Source organism: Hippoglossus stenolepis, chromosome 8 (genome assembly GCF_022539355.2).
Source record: "Hippoglossus stenolepis isolate QCI-W04-F060 chromosome 8, HSTE1.2, whole genome shotgun sequence".
Taxonomy (NCBI): domain Eukaryota; kingdom Metazoa; phylum Chordata; class Actinopteri; order Pleuronectiformes; family Pleuronectidae; genus Hippoglossus; species Hippoglossus stenolepis.
The window spans coordinates 17,598,890-17,619,695 of record NC_061490.1 but is presented as its reverse complement, the minus strand read 5'-3'; the positions used below and the strand labels follow the sequence as shown (position 1 = coordinate 17,619,695).

The following is a 20,806-nucleotide window of genomic DNA, read 5'->3' as shown; positions in this document are numbered from 1 at the left end:
CCTCAACCCCTCTGTCTGAGTCAGTGAAATGTCCCCACAGTGAGGGATTCCTCATCTGATCAACAGGTATGCAGGAATGATTGGAGTAGGCCCCCCCAAGCTGTATCTGTGATCCCTGAATCTTGCTGGGATTACAGGGACGTGAGCCACATGAAACGTTATATTATCCAGCATCACTCTGTCTTGTTTTTCCTGTGTGTCCTTCATTCTTGTCTAAATGTGCAGGGGACACAATGATACGGTTTGACACTCACAGGGGTTGAATATAACAAAGTACATTTAATTTGTCACTGTACTTTGCATTTGTCATCTATCTGTACTTAAGTAGATTTATGTCCAGGTACTTTTCACTTTTAAGCCACTACATATATCAACAAATATCTGAGCTTTCTCGTCCATTACATTTTACAATTGATGCATTGTGTTACATGCTCATATTGTTTGTTATTGTTTCAAAATGAATCAGTAATTAGAGGGGGATTGATCCACAGATCAGATCAGAGCAGGTACATTAGAACCCGTCTCCTGCAGCAGCAGCATCTCTGGTGGAGAAACATCTGAAATGGATTCAGAAAAGGTTGCAGACTTGGCCGTAATAATGTAGTAGACTGTCGCATTCGGAGATAGGCTACACTCTACAACTAAATGTTATACGTTAAGTTCATTTAAAATCAAGTACTATCTTTTATTCCAGGAGAAAAGTTAATGTTGTACTTTTACTTTGGTACTTTTTGTCTATTCATTTATACGTTTACTTATTTAAAAAATGTGAGTACTTCCTCCATCACTGGAAATACTGTTTTTAAAACCCATTTCTTCCTCATGACACTTTTAAGTCTCTTGATTCTGCATTGAAGAACATTGAAGGTTTTCGTCTCCTTTTTATCTTCCTGCTCATCTTACTCTTGCTTTCTCTAGTTCATGAAATCACCCTGTATCTCTTTCCATGTGCATATTATTGCCTCTCACCGCACAGGGACATGGCTAACAGCTGAAACCCGGCCTCACAAACAGCTTTATTCTGTGCTTTGCTGTCTACATGCCAGCTCTGTTTGCTACTTATCACCAGCTGCGGGTCAGGCCACTTTTCCACCTCCCACAGCTTTGACACTCTCCTCCTCTTTCTCTCCACTCAGATAGATTTCCCCTGGTATTACATACTACAGGACTATTATTGCGACCGTTTTGATGGCTGTGCGTTATGTAACACAAACACTGGCTGCTATCACAACGGCCACTCGCCTCTTAGGTTACCGCCAGGGCTGTGCTGCGGCTTTCAATGACCGATATGTATTTCCATGTTTGTGCTTGCACCATAGGGTCCTGTGGCCCCTGCTGTGACAACCACTCCACCACCAAAACACAACTTTCATCGCTTTCTGCGAGTCGATGCCAAAACAGAGTCAGTTTCATTCACAAATACTGCACATAGGAAGTACACATGTACAAATGTACACACTATGCACACGTCAAACTTGATGCTGATGTACTTACACATTCTAAGCAGGACATCTTTGCTGACAGTTGCAAGATGTATGTTTTTGCTAATTTGTTACTCTTCTATATTTTTGAGTGGTTCTCTCTTCTATAAAAAGGAAATCGTCTCAGCTAACACAACAGATGGTTTCCTCGTTCCATCTCTCTTCAGCTGTATTTTTTAAACTGACACAATATTAACTGGGAGAGGACGACAAGACTACTTTCTTCTCTCTCTTAAAAACAGACACATAGAGATTCATGTGTTTGTCATTAGTTAAATGTATTAGTGCTGAGGTTGCACAGGTCACATAAAGTTTCAGTTTCCTGGTACGAGCTGTGAGAATGATTCAATGAAAATAGTCTCAGTGTGAGATATGTCGAGCTGATATTTTTGAGATTTTCATGTATGTTGAATCAAGGGTAACTGGACTCGGTTGTTGATCATCTCGCGGATGAAAGGTTAAACGTCCTCAAGTATCCACAACTGAGTCCACTTGCCATTATTCCAACTATTCTTGGGTAACCATGACCTGGATGACTGAGAATATTCACACGCTGCTTAATCATTTCACAACAGCTTCAACGTAGAGTCTAGGATTCAGTGTGAAGAACGACCACGACTTCAACCTACAATCTCTATTTCTCAGGGACTGCAATATAATGCATAGGTGTCGTGTTTTTATTTTATTCTTTGAATCTTTCTAGGTTTTATAGCTTTTATTGTTTTTATTTGTATTGGTTTACTTTTTGTTATATCCTCTTTTTCTTTGTTCCTATTCCTTTTATTTGCATTTACTGCTCATTATTGCTTCTTATTGCATTTACTTCTTGACTGTTTTCCTGTGTATCCTGTGACTGACTATTGTTATTATGATCATGATGATGATGATTGTTATTATTATTGTTATTATTATTAATAATACAAATTGTAGTAGTAGTGGTAATAGTAGTAGTAGTAGTATTATCATATATCACAAAAAATAATCATTTCTCTACATAGAAGAAAATTGGGACACAAACATCAAACACGGTTGTGGTGTCTCAGACTAACCTCTCTGACAGATTAGGAGTGGGGGACATAGAAGAGATGCTGTGTGAAGTTTCTCTGTGAGACAACAATGCAACAACACCTGCCAAAATAGCTTTTATGCTCGTTATGATCGCCTTGTTTTCCTTTTTATCTGCATGAGATTAGTGTTTCCAAAGCAGTGCAACAGCCCATTACAGTTATATAGTTTGCTTGAGTCATGCTGCAATACTTTCTTCAGTGCTGCAGCTCCCGGGAGAGAAGGCGAAGATAAAAGGATAAAGAGCAGCAGGATAAAAGGGGAGCGTGTAACACACATGCATGCCAGCTGTTACTGTGTTGTTCTGATCTAAAGGGCTCACTGTGTTTTATTTATGGTTCCACAGACAGGCCACTGTGAGCAGAGCTCCTCTGGCTTCTCTTCATGCTGAAGATACTTCAAGGACGCCTCTCTGTGGACAGTGTGGGCTACAGCATCACAAAGGAAAAAACCAGTGTGACACATTAGATTTATCAGTGAGGTTTAGGATGTGATTTCTCACTTTCATTAAGGTTCTGTTGGCTTTAACTTAAAAGTGGAAAACATATTGCTTGTGGGTCTCAACATAATGTGACCAAAACCAATTATGATGACAATTATTCTAAATGAATCCATCTTTTTGGGAATGTGCTATTTTATTTGACAATTGAACATTGTCCATCATCATCCTCTTCTCAGTGGTTTCTCTGCAATAGACAATGAAGTCACTCACATGAACCATGCACTATTCTGTACAATGTGTAAACAAGGTAAATATTTTACCACTGACAATCGTATAACCCATTAATTAACATGTTCTTGTGAGCTTGAATTGGGATGTGATTCTTTCCTCCTATATGACAGTATAATAATAATCATAATAATCATGATAATCATAATAAGAATATGATTATTATTGTTATTATTATTATTATTATTATTATTATTATTAGGTGCTTTGCATGTTGTAAATTGTAACATGTCAAAGAATGGGAGGTTTACAATAGAAAACAGATCAAAGGAATCAAAGGTTACACAGCATTAAAGGAAGAATACAAAAATAAGAAATTTGTATAAAAGTCGTTAATATCAGAGCTAGATTAAAAGTAAATAAATAAAAATAAAAGCTGAAAAATGTGATATATTTGTATTTTATATTTATAATAACAATCGTAATAATTTAGTCCTGACTTTTTTTATCCAGAGCTTTATTTCTGGCGGTTAAAAATCCGAATGAATTATTCATGAGTGTCTACAACCAGCCCAGAGAAACAAAGCTACAGGGGGTGCGGTCTTTCCTGAAGCCGAGAACGGAAGCGGAAATTCGGCCATCTCCTCGTACAGTCAAGCTACAGCAGGGTCAGTACACACTTTATTTGGATGTTTATCGCGGTGTGTTGTCCACAGTTTTTTGACATTTTGGCCTGTCGTCGGAGCGCGTGTGTTCCGCACTGACCCGGAGCAGGACGCGTCCTCGGCGAAGCTCGTTCACTGTCGCTGACCTGTTTCCCAGCTGCGAACTGGCAGCAGCTAGCTGGCTAACTGCTAGCTGGCTAATCTCCACTAGCAGCAGCAGCAGCAGCAGCAAGTGATTCCTTCCATCAGTCACGCTGGCAGGTAACCTCCACCTCTGTCTCCTGTCCGGGGGGATTCACAGCTGTCCCCGGGACTTCCCTCTGTCCGATCAGTCGCACACAGCCACACTCCTCCGCACCCCTGTGGAAACTTTGCCCAGACTCCGGTGGCAAAGTGCTAGCCAACTGTTAGCTCAGGTTAGAATGGGCAGAGTCGCTTGCTAAGTGCTAATGGAGGCTAACAGCCTGAAATGACAGCTACCGTTAGTTGGCTAACAAGCTTTCCTTAATCCCCCCGAGCAGGTGTTTTGTACGTGAACTTCCTGACCCAGGTGTGCTCCCGTGAACACTGTTGAATAACCTGTTAACTCACTTTGTTGGGGCCACTTAGCAGTTGCAGGGTGGTTAGCACAACTAGCACCAGGATCAGCTGGCTAACCAGGGAGGTGTGACAGGGAGAGCTGCAGTTGTGTTGTCTGTGATTGTTTGTCTGTGAGCAGGCTGACTGGGGGGGTGGGCGGGTGGTGGTGGGGGGTACCCTCCTCATTTGGCTGTGCAGCGTCAACTGCATGCAAGTGAAAGGAAGAATAGGTTAGCATGGCTTCAACACCAACTCCTTATCTAGTTGGGAGGCTAACAAACAGAGGCTGGGTGTATTAGCGTAGGTGTATCTGGGATTTACTGACCATTAATCATTTGCCACAACAGGTCATTGAGCTCAACCCTGGCTGGCTGTGTGCTGATCTATGTGATGAAACGTTGAAGGAGATAAAGTGATTGTGTCCTTTCCTCTGTTGACACTTGATTTCTCCTCGTGTTGTCATATGGCGGAGATATGAGTAACCGAGGAGCCTGAGATACAAACAGCATGTTCTGTCCCCTTGATCAAAGATTAGTTGGAGTGTCTGAACTTTGGTACAGAGCTTCCCTGGGATGACTTTTGCAATGGTTGCCTTATGTTCCCTTATGCAACATGTTCTCATATTTGTCTGGCATGCAAATCTATGCCAGCTAATTGTGTCAGACTAATTGAAATCCCTTTTTAAAAGGCAGCTGTGTCCTCCTTAATGGTAACCATGTTTTTTAATTTGTCACCTTATCTATAAAACCCGAATAAGTAGTTATATCCCCTTGAATACATTATATATGAAATACACAGTCTGTGTTAATATTTACATTTGTTTGATTCTGAGTTGCCCCAAAAAAACAAGAATGCACACATATATAAAACTGCAACAACGACTCAATTAATGGATGAGTTTATCTGCAGATCTATTTTTAATAGTTTCATTTTGAGTGGGTGAGATGGTTTCATCATCATCTGTAGCAAAGAAACTGCCACTTTGTCCATTTGTTTTTTGAAAGATGTCGTTTAGAGGAGTGGCAAAACATTATGTTCTGAGTTTATGTTAAATTCCCTCTCTTAAACCTTCCAACAACCTCCTCTTTTCTCTTTCTTGCTGCCTAAGATTTAAACATTTGGTTAAAAAATGCCGATTGATGCAGTGAGAGGTTGAATCTGGTTAGCAACTATATTTCACACTGCTGTGTTAACAATCCAATACAAAACAGAGGGATCGAGTTCTCTGCCACAAAATCATTCTCCACATGCCTTTACACCACAAACAGTAGACAGGATGAGTTCATGTGAAATCCTCATCATGATTCCAGTGTGGCATTACACAAATCATTATTATTATTATTGTTATTGTTATTATTTTACCAGAAAAGGTTTCTTACCCTCTTGTCAATAATCTACTTTTGCTGATAACATACACACTTTACATGTAAACTATTGTTAATAACTGACAGGAGTAAATTCGTGCTGTAGACAGATGCCCATGTTATACTGTAGTAATGTGTCTATGTGTGTACTTTTTGTCGGTCTGTGTACCCTCACAGTTGGTAATACAGTACTCATAGTTGTCCTCTCTTGATAAATTCTCAATCTCTCTGAGGCTACCAGACTTTGCAGCCTGGTAGTATGAATATAACAAATATTACTATTTGTTATAATGGATATATGTTACTATGTAGGAGGCAGCAAAATTGAAACCTTAAGTTTTGTTTAGAAAAACTTTTTTGTTTCGTATCACTGTTCATATCTGATGGAAAGATGAAGTGTTTTTAGTTCAGCTAAACGCCCACTGCTCAAATTCAGGTTTGTGAAATTATAAGAATGAGGAACAACACAAGTTTTTTTCCTGGCTCCTATTGGTTCCGGAATAGTCTGTTCACACTACCTGATTCTTTACATGTAATTGCATTAAAAGGCCAATACTTTCTGGGTGGATGAGCCGTGGCTCTGATAAGTAAGATAAAGCGTATAATATGTTGTAACTCTCAACCATGTGTGTATCAGCAACTAACCATGTGATTTCTGTAGCTGAATATCTCCCTTGTCCTTATTTTTATTATGGTTACTTTGGATTTATTCCGAGCATTAACTTCAGCTTGACTGTTTATTGTTATCTAGCTACAATGGATTTATTTTTTTAACGTTAATCTCAATCTTGCTCCATAGTTTTCATCTCCTTACGCCGGTAGTTCTGAGATCCAATGTTGCCACGGGAAGAACCAGACAAACTGAGACAAATCACTCCGTGAATGAGTGGTGCGTAAGACCGGAACGAAAGAGACGCCAAGAGGAGAGACCCTTATTCTGGATCGTTCTCGTGTAACAGGTGTGAATTCCTCTGCTGATACCTGCAGTCACATACAATGCTTGTCACTCTTTGTATTGTACTGCTTGTACTTTACAACGCTTCTTCTCACTCTGCTGTTCAGATTGCAGCAGAACTCGGCGGTCATACTGTTGCCATGTCGACCTCATCGCTACGGCGACAAGTAAAGAACATCGTCCACAACTATTCAGAGGCTGAAATCAAGGTTGAGTGGCTTCTCTCTCTTTTACACCCGCATGGCTCATATTTTTCACAACTTGATAGAAGCCCATGTATTTCTGCAACATGAATGAAATTATGTAGCTGCTGACAATTTAATATTTCTTCGAAGCGACCTCCTCACTCTTCCCCCTTCTTCCATGCAGCATGAGCAAATTTAATCAGATTATCCAGTCATTATTTTGGCTCTCTCAAGCTTGTGTCGTGATTGAGTTTGCATTGCTCCTTAGAACAGTGTGGCGCATTATCACAGAGGTTTGGTGGAAGATAATCGAAGTTTGTCCCCTGCTGCGTTATTGTCCAGGTTAGAGAGGCGACGTCCAATGACCCATGGGGCCCCAGCAGCTCTTTGATGTCAGAGATTGCTGATCTGACGTACAATGTTGTGGCCTTCTCTGAAATCATGAGCATGGTGTGGAAGCGCCTCAATGACCACGGAAAGAACTGGAGACACGTGTACAAGGTAAAAAAACTGTTGTGACAATATCTCACCCTACATATTCTTTATACATAATCAATATGTTGTACTAATATTGCATTTCATCCTCAGTATGAGTATCAATATTGCAGTATTGTGTTAGCACTTTTATGTGGTGTAATGATGACACCAAAATGTGTCTAAATTCATTCTCTAATTACTAAACAGTATACAATGTATTAACTGTCATATTATTTGTGTCCAAATTGTTATTACGAAATTTATACAACATAAAAATGACTGTGATGGAATGAGGAAGGGGTTTCCTAGTTACCTACCACTGCATGTCTATGGCTTTTACTTTACGTTCTTACAATGTTATTACTCTACAATCCGTTCCTATGGATGCAATAAATACAGTTGTTGCAACACTGTGATGACGCAGGATGAAAATGATTCAGAAGTGTTGAGAAAATCTATTAACTGCTCTCAACCGAGAAAACTATTGCGTATGTTTTTATAGAAGTCAATGAGTAAGCAAGAGAGTGGTTTCAGACACAGCCCACATATTGCTGTGTTATTAAATGTATGGATTATATATTTTACTTTGTAATTGTAATGATTTTGTAGTTGTTAGCCTTTTTGAGTTTTTACATTTGAGTTATTTTGTGACTCCAAGTCCTACACCAGCTGTCTGCTGTGAATGGATGTGGACTCTAATAATGTGACATTTTAACAGCTTTAATATTTGCATTTCTACTTCCTCTATATACAGAGCATTTGTACAGTGGCTCAGTGGTTGCGATTTGTATTTTCACCAGGCTATGACTCTTATGGAGTACCTGATCAAGACTGGTTCAGAACGTGTTGCCCAACAGTGCCGGGAGAACATATACGCAGTCCAGACCCTCAAGGACTTCCAGTTCATAGACAGAGACGGCAAAGACCAGGTACACAATCACGCCCATGCCCACAAAGCCATACAGACACTGGAAGTGATTAGTGAGTAAGGTCCACCTTTGTGGAATGCAGGCATGCTATGTCAAACACAGCGCTTGTGGTTTATTCAAGGACATTTCACAATGAGTTTCTGACCTCTTGTGCAAACATACAAAGGTATAAAAGTTTTTATGGGTTGTTGATAACTGAAACCGTGGCAAGTTAACAAGGTTACTACACTACCAGTAACATGTTCAGTGTAACTAACGGCAGTAGTTTTTAATATTACGTGTCTCTGTAATATTTCACATCAGCAATGGTAATTGGTACCATGTTATCGTTTGCATACCTGTGTTTTGCCAGGGGGTTAATGTGCGAGAGAAAGCCAAACAGCTGGTGACACTGTTGAAAGACGAGGAGCGACTAAGAGAGGAGAGGATCCACGCCCTCAAAACCAAAGAGAAGATGGCACAAACCTCCAGTGGTGAGATGTGTTTAAACACAGTTCTCAGAGTTGCAGTATTACTGCAGGGCCTTCAGTTCAGTGTCATAAGTTGATAACTTATGACAAGCTTTGTGTTAATGCATATGTATTTCTCCTCTAGCCTCCTCAGCTCCCTCAGCACCTAGCCTGGGGGGCAGTTTGTCAGTGGGTTCCCACTCTGGAGGGGCAGATCCTGAGCAGGCGTGGCCACAGAGCACTGGAGAGGAAGACCTGCAGCTCCAGCTGGCTTTGGCGATGAGTAAAGAAGAGGCAGAGCAGGTGAGTCAGAGCAGCCTATTGGAGGTACACAAAGCTATGATCTGTTGCAGCAGCTATGCACACAGAGGGATATTACTGATATTATTCACTATACAACTACAATAACCTGGACTTGCTCTCACCATGTAACCCCCTGAACTCCCCCAGCCTAACACGGACCGTCTGGAGGACGCAGAGATACGCTATGCACTCACACTCAGCAAAGAGATTCAGCAAAAGGTCAGGGGCGCAGAGTGTGCCCAGCTGACTGCTCAGCCAGTCAGCAACCGTCGGCGTTTCTATCAATTTCTCAAACACACATCAATTACTGATCAATCAAGAATATTAATTTATCCTTGTATTTGTCATGTGTCATTTTCCTCAAGATATAAATGTGCATCAGTTTGCAGTTACACTGAATTGTTGAGATAATTTAGTTTGCAACAATCTCACATTCTTTTATTTTTGCTTGTTTTAATACAATGTGTGAATAGTAGGTGCTTTTCAAATCCTCGTCAAGATTAATTTAAAATTCATAGATGTGCGCACCTAAAAAATTGATTTCCTCTACTGGTGGAATTTGCATGGCATTGGCATATATTTATCATAATTGACTGAATTAAACATTGGGTGGTTTATAAACACTGATGATCCTTTCCTCCCTGTCACCCTCTATGATAGCATGCATTCATCTGTAGTCTTGATATGAAATGCACACTTTACCTTCCATGCTACACCTCTCTCTTTGTTGCTGTGTTTACTGAGTGCCTATTGTTTGCAAGTGGTTACCTGCCTGCACCTACTGCACCTACCGCACCTGTCGACTAGTCCATAACATATGGGTCTTTACAGGTTAATGCTGCTGTTATTGTTAGTTGAGAGGAATCAAACGTACGGCGTTTCGGTTCTTTTGGAGAGAAAAGTGTTTCCTCACAGTAATATCAGTCTGTTACTCTTTGGTAGTCAGTCTTCCTTGTAATGAGGCAGGCGTCAGATGGCATTATATTGGCATTTCCCGAGTTAATGAAACATCTGTATCAGAGCTTATCACATTGTGGGGTTTTGATTAATATTGATAATATGAAATCTGGTCCATTGGACCTTTTTATTTGCCATGCTGCTGATGGAATAGATGATAACTCAACTAGACAACTACACGTAGCTAAAAAGACTTTATATGAACTTCAGTCTTTTCGTTTATGCTTTGGAGCTCTTTAATATTTCATAGGTAACCTTGTGAGACCAGCTCTGAATTTGCCTATGCTTTATATAACACAGCAAAAACAAATACAAGCACTCTTTTGAATTGATCTCGGTCGAGTTTTGTTAATTATCTGTTGATTGCAAATAATCATTTTTGATTGATCTTAAATTTGCACCTGCTGTGTGCTTTCTAAGGTTGTGTGTCTCACGGTGCTGACATCCGTGTGTGTTATTGGCAGGAGGAGCGACTGCGCCGAGGTGATGACCTGAGACTGCAGATGGCCCTCGAGGAGAGCAGGAGGGAGAAAGGGCAGCCAGAGGAGGTACGAGGAAAATGTAATTTTGTTGATCCGGCTGTGTGTCCACCCCTGCTGGTGGCATGAAGGTGGAACAATAATGTTCCTACAGTTTGTACAGAATGGCAAGATGAAATAAAAGCAAACCTTTATTTTTTAAGTCAGCTGCATGTTCTAATCTTTAATATATATACTCTGGTTCAGGGTGCTCTGATGGAGCTGAGTGCCGTGGACCCCTGGGGGGCCGCTGGTGCTGGTGCTGCTGCTGCTGTTGCCACTGTTGGCTCTGCAGGCCCCTCGCCTCCACCCACAGTTCCTGCCCTTGCTGCCTCAGGCGCGTGGGGTGCAGCGGCCGCAGATCCATGGGGAGTAGCATCACCCTCATCTCCTACGAGTTCTGACCCATGGGGTGAGGGACCCCCACCATCCATAGCCCCTCCTACAGACCCCTGGGGAGAGACATCCAACAGAGTTAACAACGTGGACCCCTGGGGAAGCTCAGGTACGTCACGTATTGCCTCTGTAGCCTGTAAGGTTTGTGGAAATGTTCGTATGATTATCTGATAAGAATCGTGTCCTGCTGGGTGGATGATAGAGGACGTGAAAACCTGGATTTTTACTCCTCTGTACTCCACCGTTCCATTTCCTTCATACATAACATCCCTGTGACATTTCCTGTCACGCCACCTTGGTGTCATATCTTCTCATCCACTCACATGCTTTCAGTTTGTTATGAGGAAAGCGAGCATGTTAAATCCATTCTCCCTCTGTGTCTAAACCAGGGATTTTATCCTCTTGTTTCTACTCAGGACTGACTGTGGCTGTGTCTCAACCAGAGATCTCTCTTCTCTTGCCCTTTTGTGCCCTTTTAATGAATGGGGTAGCTCTTTATTATCTCTCCTTTGCCTCCACTGAACTTCTTATAAAATAAATATTATAAACTAACATGGTGGACAGACATTTGAAATCTACCTTCATCTGTCCACATTAGTCCAGTCAGTGGTATCAGAGGTTAAGGAGAGAACCATCACTGTTGGAACCCAGCCCAGCTTCCTGCTCCTTCCTTGTTGTGGATTGTGCCTGTAATGTGTTGTGTTAACCCTCCCCTCCACTGCGTCTCCTCCCCTCCCCTGTAGCTGTGACCCCCCCAAGTGCCGACCCCTGGGGCCCCCCTGTGCCTCCCAGCACTTCCTCCTCAGGGGGGCCAGTAGACCCCTGGGCAAGCGAGGGGCCTCTCCCTGTCTCTGACCTTGTCAACTCCGACATCTGGAGTGGCAACGCCAAACAAACTAATGGCACAGGTACATTCACACTTAAAGCTCCATGGACTCACAAACACCAAGGTACTGCTACATTTTCATAGATGACACATAAAACTACACACTTGTCAAGTGTATGCTCACAGAACAGTTGTCTCGTCCCACATTTCATCTTCCTCTAGTATGTGTTGTAATGCTGTTTTTATGTTGTGGTTCAAATGTTCCTTTCAGTGCCTGACTTGTTCCTTCTGTTCCTCCTTCATTCCCCCCCCCCTCAGGAGACCCAGAGCGACGAGGCTCCTCTGCAACAGGCTGCGACAGCACAGGTTCACCGGTGCCCTTCGACCTGTCATCTCTCGGTTCATCCCTTCCTGTTCGTAAAACGCCAGAGTCCTTCCTCGGCCCCAATGCAGCGCTGGTGGATCTCGATTCTCTGTTGTCATCTAAACCCAAACCCAAACAGCCGCCACCTCCCTCTATCTCTTCCTCATCAGCGCACAATCCTTTCCTCCAGAACATAGGTTAGTTAAAGCTACCGCATTAACTGAATGTAAGAAGAGGAGCAACATTTGCAGACTGAAAGATGAGACTGTCATATCTGGAAAGTGTTTTGCCTGATTAGATAGACTCTGGAGAGCCACATTAATTATACAGGTTAAGATGCCATCATCAAGTTGTTCATATTCATAATTAAATTCAATGAAAGGCAGCTGGCAGAAAAAGACCATTAGCATAAAATGCTGTCCAAAAGGATTCAATTAAATGTCTGGAACCATAATGCACTCTCATTAACTCGGGAAAGTAGAAAGTTTGGCTGGAAAAACAACTTTGTTGGTCCGAACACAAATCAAAAGCAACATCATTTATGCAGCAATAGTGTTGGAAGCGCTGTGGGGACCTGGAAGGATTTGGCTCCTTAGGCCATATGAGTGCGACCATAAAAGAGATGATAAGAAATGCCTTTTAAACCCACTGTGCCGTTATGTGCAGTGGAAACACTGAGGCTGTCATAGAATTAAATGAGACGAGGTAAATACCCAGAATATATATGGCTATACCGTTTATGGATGTGCAAAATTGAAAAATAGTTTTGTTCACAGTTCACTTATGAAATCCTAACTCACCACGAAGCGTCTCTATCTCTCCTGCCGGGCTGCTGACAGTGTGGTCAGCTGGTTTTGGCTCGGGGACTTTCCCATGACTTGTATGAAGTTCATAAAGCGGAGCTGAGAGTATCAGAGTGAACAGAAACAAATCGCACCCCCCTAATGACATAACAGCAACTGTTTGCTCAAACTATAAATAAGGTTGAATGTAGAATAGGAGTAACTTTGCAGAGTTTGACCCTACAAAACTATGAGATGTGAAAATAAGAGTGATCTGACCTTTTCCTGTGCTGTCTAACCATCACCTCTGACCCTCAGGCTCATCTCCTGCTCCTGGCATGGCCGTAACTCCAGGCAGCACCATCTCCAGTCGGGGGGTCTCTCCAATACCTGCCTGCTCCAATCCGTTTGGCGTGGCCCTGTCCATGTCCTCCATCTCACCTCAGCCCTCATCACTTGGCCTGAGTGGCCTCCGCACCAGTCCTGTGCCTCCCAACCCCATGCTGGGCATGGTGCAACCCGGAATGGGCATGGGGCCAATGAGTGTGGGAATGGGGGCTCCAGGAATGGGCCTGGGCATGATGCAGGCCAGTCCCATGGGCATGCCCTACAGCAGTCTCTCCCCTATGGGCCCCCCTGGCTCGGCTCTGTTGGGGCACGGAGGTGCAGGACCTCCTCAGCTGATTTTGGGTGGGCCCACTGGAACGGGAGGGTTGATGGGGGCAGGAGGATCAGTGGGAGGTGGAGGAACGACGGGAGCAAGCACCAACCCTTTTCTTCTTTGAGGAAGTGTCACCACTCCTTCGCTCACCTGTTTCAACCTCCTCTGTCGTACCTGCTGCCCCCATCATTCATCCCCCTTCAACACAATTTGTGTCCAAAAAGAAAAATGTCTACATCTCTATATTTCAAGAAAAGAAAGAAAAAAAACAAAAAATCAAATTTCAGTTTCTTTTCCTTCAAAAGCATTATTTCATTTCAGCATAATTTTCCACATTAAGTTACTTTCATTTCATTTTTGGGTTATTTTGGGGCGGGAAATAGAGATATATTTATTTTTGTTTTAATCCTTTTCTGTTCTGTATCGTTCTTCATGTTGTGTTTAATTTTGTTTTCGGTCCTGTCTTAAGATGAAGGTAAGTCTGTGAGAGCAGGAGGCTTTTTCAGTAGTGTCACTCTTTTCTAATATTACTGCACTGAGAGAGAGACGGAGGGAGAGGGGACATAGCCACTAACAAACTGAACAGAGAAACTCTTGTACCTGCCTCCTCCTCTTTTCTCCCTCTACAATGAAAAACAAACACTGAATCACTGAGGTGGAGCGAGTGCATGAGGGATGATTTTTAATGAACCCCAGACTGAGATACGGACTGAAAATACTGCATTAACATTTCAGGCACAATGTGGTCAAATATTTCACTATTTCACTTTTAATTTAATGTTAAATGTAATTTATTTTTTTCCAATTTTGGGAACAAATAAACAAGGAAAATCAAACACGATGCCATTTAAATCAAATGCTTATTTTCTTTTTTTCTTGCCGATTATTGTTGAAAACTAAAGAGAGCTCTGACGTCTGTGATCTGATGAGAAAAAAGTTTGTTGAATGTGTGTGTGTGTGTGTGTGTGTGTGACGACATGAAGGCTCACGTGTGTGTGTGCGCGAGTGTGCAATAGTGCAGATGCCTGTTTCTGTGTATATGTATCAATATCTGTCTCTATTTTTTTTCTGTCTGATCTTATTTCAGTGACTCAGAAAGAATGAAATTCACATCTGTTTTATTTTTAAAAATTGTCACTTGTATTAAAACTATATAATGTTGGGATTTCAAATGAGGTATTATAAGGGTCAAATATTTCTCTGCCAACACTTAACATTATTTCCCTCTGTTAATCAAAAACATTTGGTTTATTATTATTTTTCTCCCAATCACATTTCAAATGGGATCCCTGGTGCTCAGGTGTCCGATCACTGCTGCCCTTGTTTCATCCCTCGTTCCTTGGGGGGGGAGGGAGAGCTACTGATGCTTCTCAAGAAAAAAGAAAAAGACAATTATTTCGATGAAAGAAGAAACAGGGACTTGACGACATGCTCCATGCTGTTATTTTAATTTAGTTAGATGAATTTATTGTTATTTTATATCAACAAGAAAATATCTTTTATCGGGTAAGGTTGAATTTTGTGTGGTGTTGACTGTGAACATTCACATTTGAAAAGTAAATGGAAAAAAGAAATTTATGAAATAAAATAAAAACACAGGACGTTTTTTGGCTTGTTTCATGTTTGCTCTGTAAATAACATATATACACATGATTTTTTTACTGCTGCAGTGTACAGTAAGGTGACAAGGATACGTTTACACTTTATTTTCTTTGGTGAACATGTTTATAAAAGTACAGTCCATTAGAAAAGAACACCCTGATAATTACCTGCAGAAGATAAACCGAGCAGAACTTAATACAGCATATTAATTTGAATACAGGTGAAAAAACTTAACAACAATCTTAAACTTGAAATACAGCATTCAGTCTTAAGTGACACATCATGATCCCAAACTTGCTCTCAGAGAAGCTTCAAGATGTAAAACCAGTGAGGCAGCCTCTGCTTAGAGTTTAGTGTACGTGGCTGTAAAGAGTCACGTCTCTTTGTAGAGTTGTGTTCGACTCGTTTCTGCGCTCACTGACGGTGATGGTCAACCGAGCAGAGAATCCCAGTCAAAGTCATCCTGGATCTCCTCACTGTTGCTGTGCAGATTCTTTAACGGGGGACGCTGCCGGGGAGTCGCAGAGTGAGGCTGCATCCCAGCTGAAACCGAAACACGAGAGAGGTTAGAGGAAGTGAGACAGTTTACAACAGTGAGACCATTGTGGTCGACAGCAACTTAAAGGTTAGGGTCCCATTTTCTCATGCGTATCTCACAATCACATGTCCAGATGTACATTAAGAGTCTTTGGTTACTGTGATAACTAGAGCCGACCAAATAACCTTTGGAAGAAGAGAATCAAATATTTTCAGAACCAATATTTAGACCAATATTCTTTCTTTGGAATATGGCAAAAAGTCCTATGATGTCGTTATCAAACCCGTATGACAAAGAAATGTAATGGAGGCTTGATGTTTTACAGTTTAAGCATAAACCTTAACATAAGTAACTATAAATAAAAAAAACACAAAAACAACCAACCATATGAACCTGAATTAAGATTTTTTTAATTTAAATGCACATCTTTTCTGCATTGTTCATTCTGTAAGATTAAAGTTTTCATATGGGTGCATACTGGTTAACACAATGGCAGATACCTACTTGTCTGTGAAAGGCTCATATTGGTTGATATATGGGTTGAACTCAAGTAATAACCTGTTTGTTCCAACAATGAAGTTCTGTTTTCAAATGTGTGTTGCTTTGTCTGTTTTTCAGCAGCATTACGCAAAATATACTGAGCTGATTTCCGTGGAAGGATGAGAACTGAGCCAGGAACAAAATCCAGTAAACTTAGGCATGGATTTTTTTTTTTACTTTCAATTTTCACAATTTTCCCGGAAAAAAAATCTGGCATGTTTAAGGGACTGATATTTTGTATGAAATTTGGTGCAGATCCAAATTAAATTGCAGATCCAGTGAATTTAAATGTGGTTTCATGAGGGGACTGTTGGATGTTAACAGAGGCTTGTGCTCTACTGAGTATCATTCTAAAAGTCCCATATTATCTTAATTAAAGCCTATTTTATGCAGAACCAAGTTAAATATTTTGTACTGAATCTGCCTCTGAAATGGAGGTAAAACCTGTTTGTCAAATTGGAAAGACGATACTAAAATGCTCAAATCCCCAAACCTATGTTGAGTAAAATGTTGCATTTCTACACCAAAAGAGTTCTTCAGTTTATGTCTCATCCATTTAAAAGTTGGATGATCTCATCAGACAGGAGGACAGATTACAGTCACTACTAACTCTTGATGTAAGAGTAAACATGAGCAGATGAGTATTTAGGAGTTGTGTAATTCAGGTTCTGCTGGATCAAGTTCCCAAGAAAGTAAAAAATGATGCAAACGATTTCCAGCTCTTACCAGTTGTGGTTGCCGGCTGCGTCAGCTGTGGCCTTTGAAGCCCTGGTCCCTGCATGTGCAGAGGCCTCCTGGGAAGCTGACCTCCGATGCCAGTGGGAACTGGGTGAGCGTACGGGAGGGGTGATGGGTGGGTGAGGCTGGCGAGGGTTGGAGGCTGATTGGAGGTGAAGGGTGAGGCTTGCAAGGGGTGAGGTGCACCGAGGGCCAGTGGGGAGTTATTCCCAGAGGTGATCATGCCTTTCTGAGTGAAGAAGCGGTTCAGAGAGTCACAGAGGGAGGTGAAGAGTGTCGGGTCCAGGGCCCAGTCGCACAGCTCCGCCTGCCGCATGCTCTCCAGCAGGTCTGGGGACAGAACATGAGGGAAATGTTAACAGACAAATCATCAAGAGAACAAAAACCCTTTGTTAAAGAAAAGAGATCATACTTTACTCAAAATTATTAAGTAATCATCATATTTATTGTTCCAGTCTGGCTAAGATTTGTTAGTTGTGAAAGATAAACATTTAAAAGGGTCAGTTCACCAAAATAATGAATAGCAGGATGCAGAGATGACTCAAAGATTCATTTTTGAAATATGCATGACTCAGTTTTCTGACGTCAATCTTCAGATTGTCTCTTTAGTCATATTATTTGCAAAGGTATCTTGAAAAATGGGTTGACCATGTTTTTGGAGCTATTACTAAGGCAATAGTAATACAAAATGTTTTCTAACATTTTAACTATCTTTTTTATCTGTCGAGATCAAACCCAATAAAAGGTTGACCAGAGAGAGTTAGCATCTGAGAGGTGATCTAACGTCCGATTTCTATAACTGATAAAACTCAAACCAACAAACAGCACTGACCTGGGTGACCAGACAGGTCGATGTTCGCCCAGTTCAGATTGCTGGCGATGCGGAAGCTCTCCTTCAGAGAATCTGGGCTGCTGAACCAATCAGGTGGCACCGCTGTGGCGGAAGACAGGAGGGTAACTTTAAAAAGCAATGAAAATATGTGTGCATGTTATAGTTTTAACACAATTCAAGCATTGATGAGACTCACTGTATTGTGACGGAGGGTGTGCAAGTGGAACAGCTGGAGCAGCTGGGGGAGGTGGTGCAGGGTGAGGAGACATTGGCAGCAGAGTTGGAGTGTGGAGGGGGGTAGTGTCATTGTTTGGGAAAGTCAGAGGAGCAACATCCGCTGGAGAGAAAAGGAAATATGAGTTATTCATCAGGACTGTTTGTAAGTGTGCAATGTGTCATTTATACACCACAACACACAGGTCATACTCACACTGAGAGCCTCCCCTCTCACGCATCGTCCGGACCAGAGACTTGAAGGATGCGTACAGGTCTGGTAAATTCAGCTCGTCAAAGGTGAAACGCAGCGGGGGGTCAGTGGAGGAGTTGAATGAAACAACAGCAGGAGCGGCAGCAGACGAAGGGACAGCAGATGCTGAAGAGTGAGAGGGAGCAGACACGGTGCAAACAGGCCCAGGGGCCACGTTAGGAGCGTAGGAGAAAGTGGAAACAGATACAGGTCCTGGATTAGCAGGAAAGGACAGAGCGGCCACAGAGAAGGAGGAAGCGGCTGGAGAAGATGAAGACATGTTGGCAGCAGATGGAGGTGGAGCACAGGCGATGGGGCCAGGTGGATAGGGAGGTGGAAAAGAAGTCATGGAGGACATGGGGGCCGCAGATGGACTAGCTACAGGGGGACTACAGATGGGGCTCGGCATGTAAGGTGACGGTTGCTGTGAAGACAAAACATAAGATGACACTTGGATATGAGGATTATTTCAAAAACATTTAGTGAAGTCAGTGGTGGAAAGAAATTAGGGGAGTGGTTCCACCTTGCGTGGGGGAGGAGAGAGGGAGGCCGACCGGGGTGACTGCTGCTCCATGGCTCCCAGTGGCTCCGTGTTTAGAAGCTGGTGGTTGGAGAGGGAGGTCGGTCGGGGTTGATGTGGGGAGGGACCTCTGTCCGTTTGTGTCCCTCGTACTTCAGGAACCTATAAGACGTAAGAGAATGAATATGCTAAGTTAGAGTAGCAATATACAACTCATTGAAAAGTTTACTTAACTAACTAAGTGCCTGTTCACTCAAATAAGAAGATAAAAACATGTGCACTAAATTCTGTCCAGAGAGGTTTGGGACATCTGCCTCCACCCGACTGCCGTCCAGACGAAGAACATATGGTCAGCTGTTTTCATAGAGACCATTTCTTTCACAGAAAGTAGTTCCTATGAGAACCTTCGACAGCGAGTTAAGATGACGCTGTCCAAGGTGTAATTTCTTGACACTTAATTGCTGTTTGTCAATTTGACAATGATTTGATGGTAAACAGGTGAGTCAGTGTTGACTACGTACATCCTGCCGCTCCTCTTCCTCCTCTGGATATGGACGCTTAGGTGCCCGCATTTGATTCCCCTCTGAATCCCCTGGTCCGTCCATTGTCCAGTAGGAACCCTACGAACACAGTACAAGTAGCTTTACACTCTTTTAAGTAATCTTCATCTCACATACCAATAAATATACATGCTCTCATCAGTACATGAAGGGTAATTCACCTTTCCAGGGTCGTTCTGTGGCCGAGGAACTTTCCTGAAGCATTTATTCAGAGACAGATTGTGGCGGATGGAGTTCTGTTAACAAAGTAAGTAACATAAGTCACTCCTGCATTAGCTGCTGATACAAATCATTTTTTAAACGTGTAACCAAACTTTAAATATGCTTCTTTTTGAGTTACTAACAATATGTTGCTGTACTGTAAAGATTACCTTCCATCCACGGCCTGCTCGGCTGTAGTAAGGGAAAGTGTCACTGATCCAGGTGTAGATGTCATTCAAACTCAGCTTCCTCTCAGGTGCAGCTGCGATTGCCATGGCGATGAGAGTAGCGTAGCTGTGAGGGGGTTTCCCTTTACAGTTAGAAGGGGAAGGGTCCTGCACAGAGGGTAGGAAATCCCCCCTCTCCCTCCCTCTGTCTTTCTTCTTGTCCCTCTCTCCTCCTCCTCCGCTTCCTCTCTCTTTCCCCGAACGCAGGCTGCTGACTCCCAGCTGAGGCAGCCAGTCAATGCTAGTGAGACTTGAGTCCAGATCAGAGGACATTGTGTCTTGTGTCCAGGGTCTGAGGGATCAGAAGAGGACGTACTGGATCAAAATGACTTTGTGTTTATCTTGGGAACTCATGAAGGAAACAGAAATGCTGTAGTGGATCCTCTGCGTGTAATGTAACACTGTCAACCGCTCTGTTCCTGTACTTCCAGTCAGTGTCAGCTACAAACCAAGCAGCTCACACACAGGACACATAGTTCTGCTCTGTTATCTCACTATTCACAACCGATAACATTGCACGAATGTGTCTACACATGTTTGCCCCAATTCCACCTAGATTCTCCAGTTTCTGAGGAAGAGGAATGACTTGCTTACCTCTCTGTAGGCACTCGAGGCCCAAGGCCTTACAAAGAGTTAATATTTGATGTCATCAGCTGTGCACAACTGCAGACAAACTGGTTCCCGTCGTGCTCTTCAGATCTCTGTCTTCATCACGCTGATCCCCACAAGGCCTCAATTCATACCTTCGGCTGGTTGAAGTTTGTGTATCTTTGAAGGAATACACAGAGAAACTTATCCGAGAGCTTCCTTTTTCTCTCCCTCCCTTTCCCCCCCCTCCCTCTGACTTTACCAGAATGACATAACTCGCCCCTCCTCCTGCGTGACCTCACTCCTTGCGCCCCGCCTATGTGAGCTAGTCCCACCTCTTCAGCTTTCACCAACATTTTCTCTGGCCG

General features: G+C 42.4%; 2 protein-coding genes across 6 annotated transcripts; one reads left to right on the top strand and one right to left on the bottom strand.

The window, feature by feature from the left end:
- The first annotated feature begins 3,751 nt into the window (after positions 1–3,751).
- Positions 3,752–15,232, top strand: epn1a (epsin 1a). Of its 4 annotated transcripts, none has more exons than XM_035162640.2 (13): positions 3,752–3,884; positions 6,624–6,783; positions 6,887–6,988; positions 7,307–7,465; positions 8,242–8,370; positions 8,723–8,843; positions 8,965–9,122; positions 9,270–9,341; positions 10,544–10,627; positions 10,805–11,102; positions 11,737–11,901; positions 12,138–12,380; positions 13,284–15,232. In XM_035162640.2, the coding sequence occupies exons 3-13, from the start codon at positions 6,920–6,922 to the stop codon at positions 13,748–13,750; spliced, it is 1,965 nt and encodes a 654-aa protein (XP_035018531.1). In that variant the 5' UTR covers positions 3,752–3,884; positions 6,624–6,783; positions 6,887–6,919; the 3' UTR covers positions 13,751–15,232. The 4 variants fall into 4 exon arrangements, with proteins under 4 accessions (XP_035018531.1, XP_035018532.1, XP_035018533.1 ...); XM_035162638.2 differs by lacking the exon at positions 3,752–3,884 and adding an exon at positions 3,891–4,142; XM_035162641.2 differs by lacking the exon at positions 9,270–9,341.
- Positions 15,233–15,317: 85 nt separating this feature from the next.
- foxj2 (forkhead box J2) lies at positions 15,318–20,683 on the bottom strand. Of its 2 annotated transcripts, none has more exons than XM_035162652.2 (10): positions 20,445–20,683; positions 19,794–20,142; positions 19,584–19,658; positions 19,384–19,482; positions 18,866–19,024; positions 18,307–18,766; positions 18,073–18,213; positions 17,877–18,002; positions 17,033–17,374; positions 15,318–15,771 (listed from the first exon to the last, which is right to left on the bottom strand). In XM_035162652.2, the coding sequence occupies exons 2-10, from the start codon at positions 20,121–20,123 to the stop codon at positions 15,659–15,661; spliced, it is 1,845 nt and encodes a 614-aa protein (XP_035018543.1). In that variant the 5' UTR covers positions 20,124–20,142; positions 20,445–20,683; the 3' UTR covers positions 15,318–15,658. The 2 variants fall into 2 exon arrangements, with proteins under 2 accessions (XP_035018543.1, XP_035018544.1); XM_035162653.2 differs by having other exon boundaries at positions 17,877–17,978; positions 20,445–20,674.
- Between the last annotated feature and the right edge of the window lie 123 nt (positions 20,684–20,806).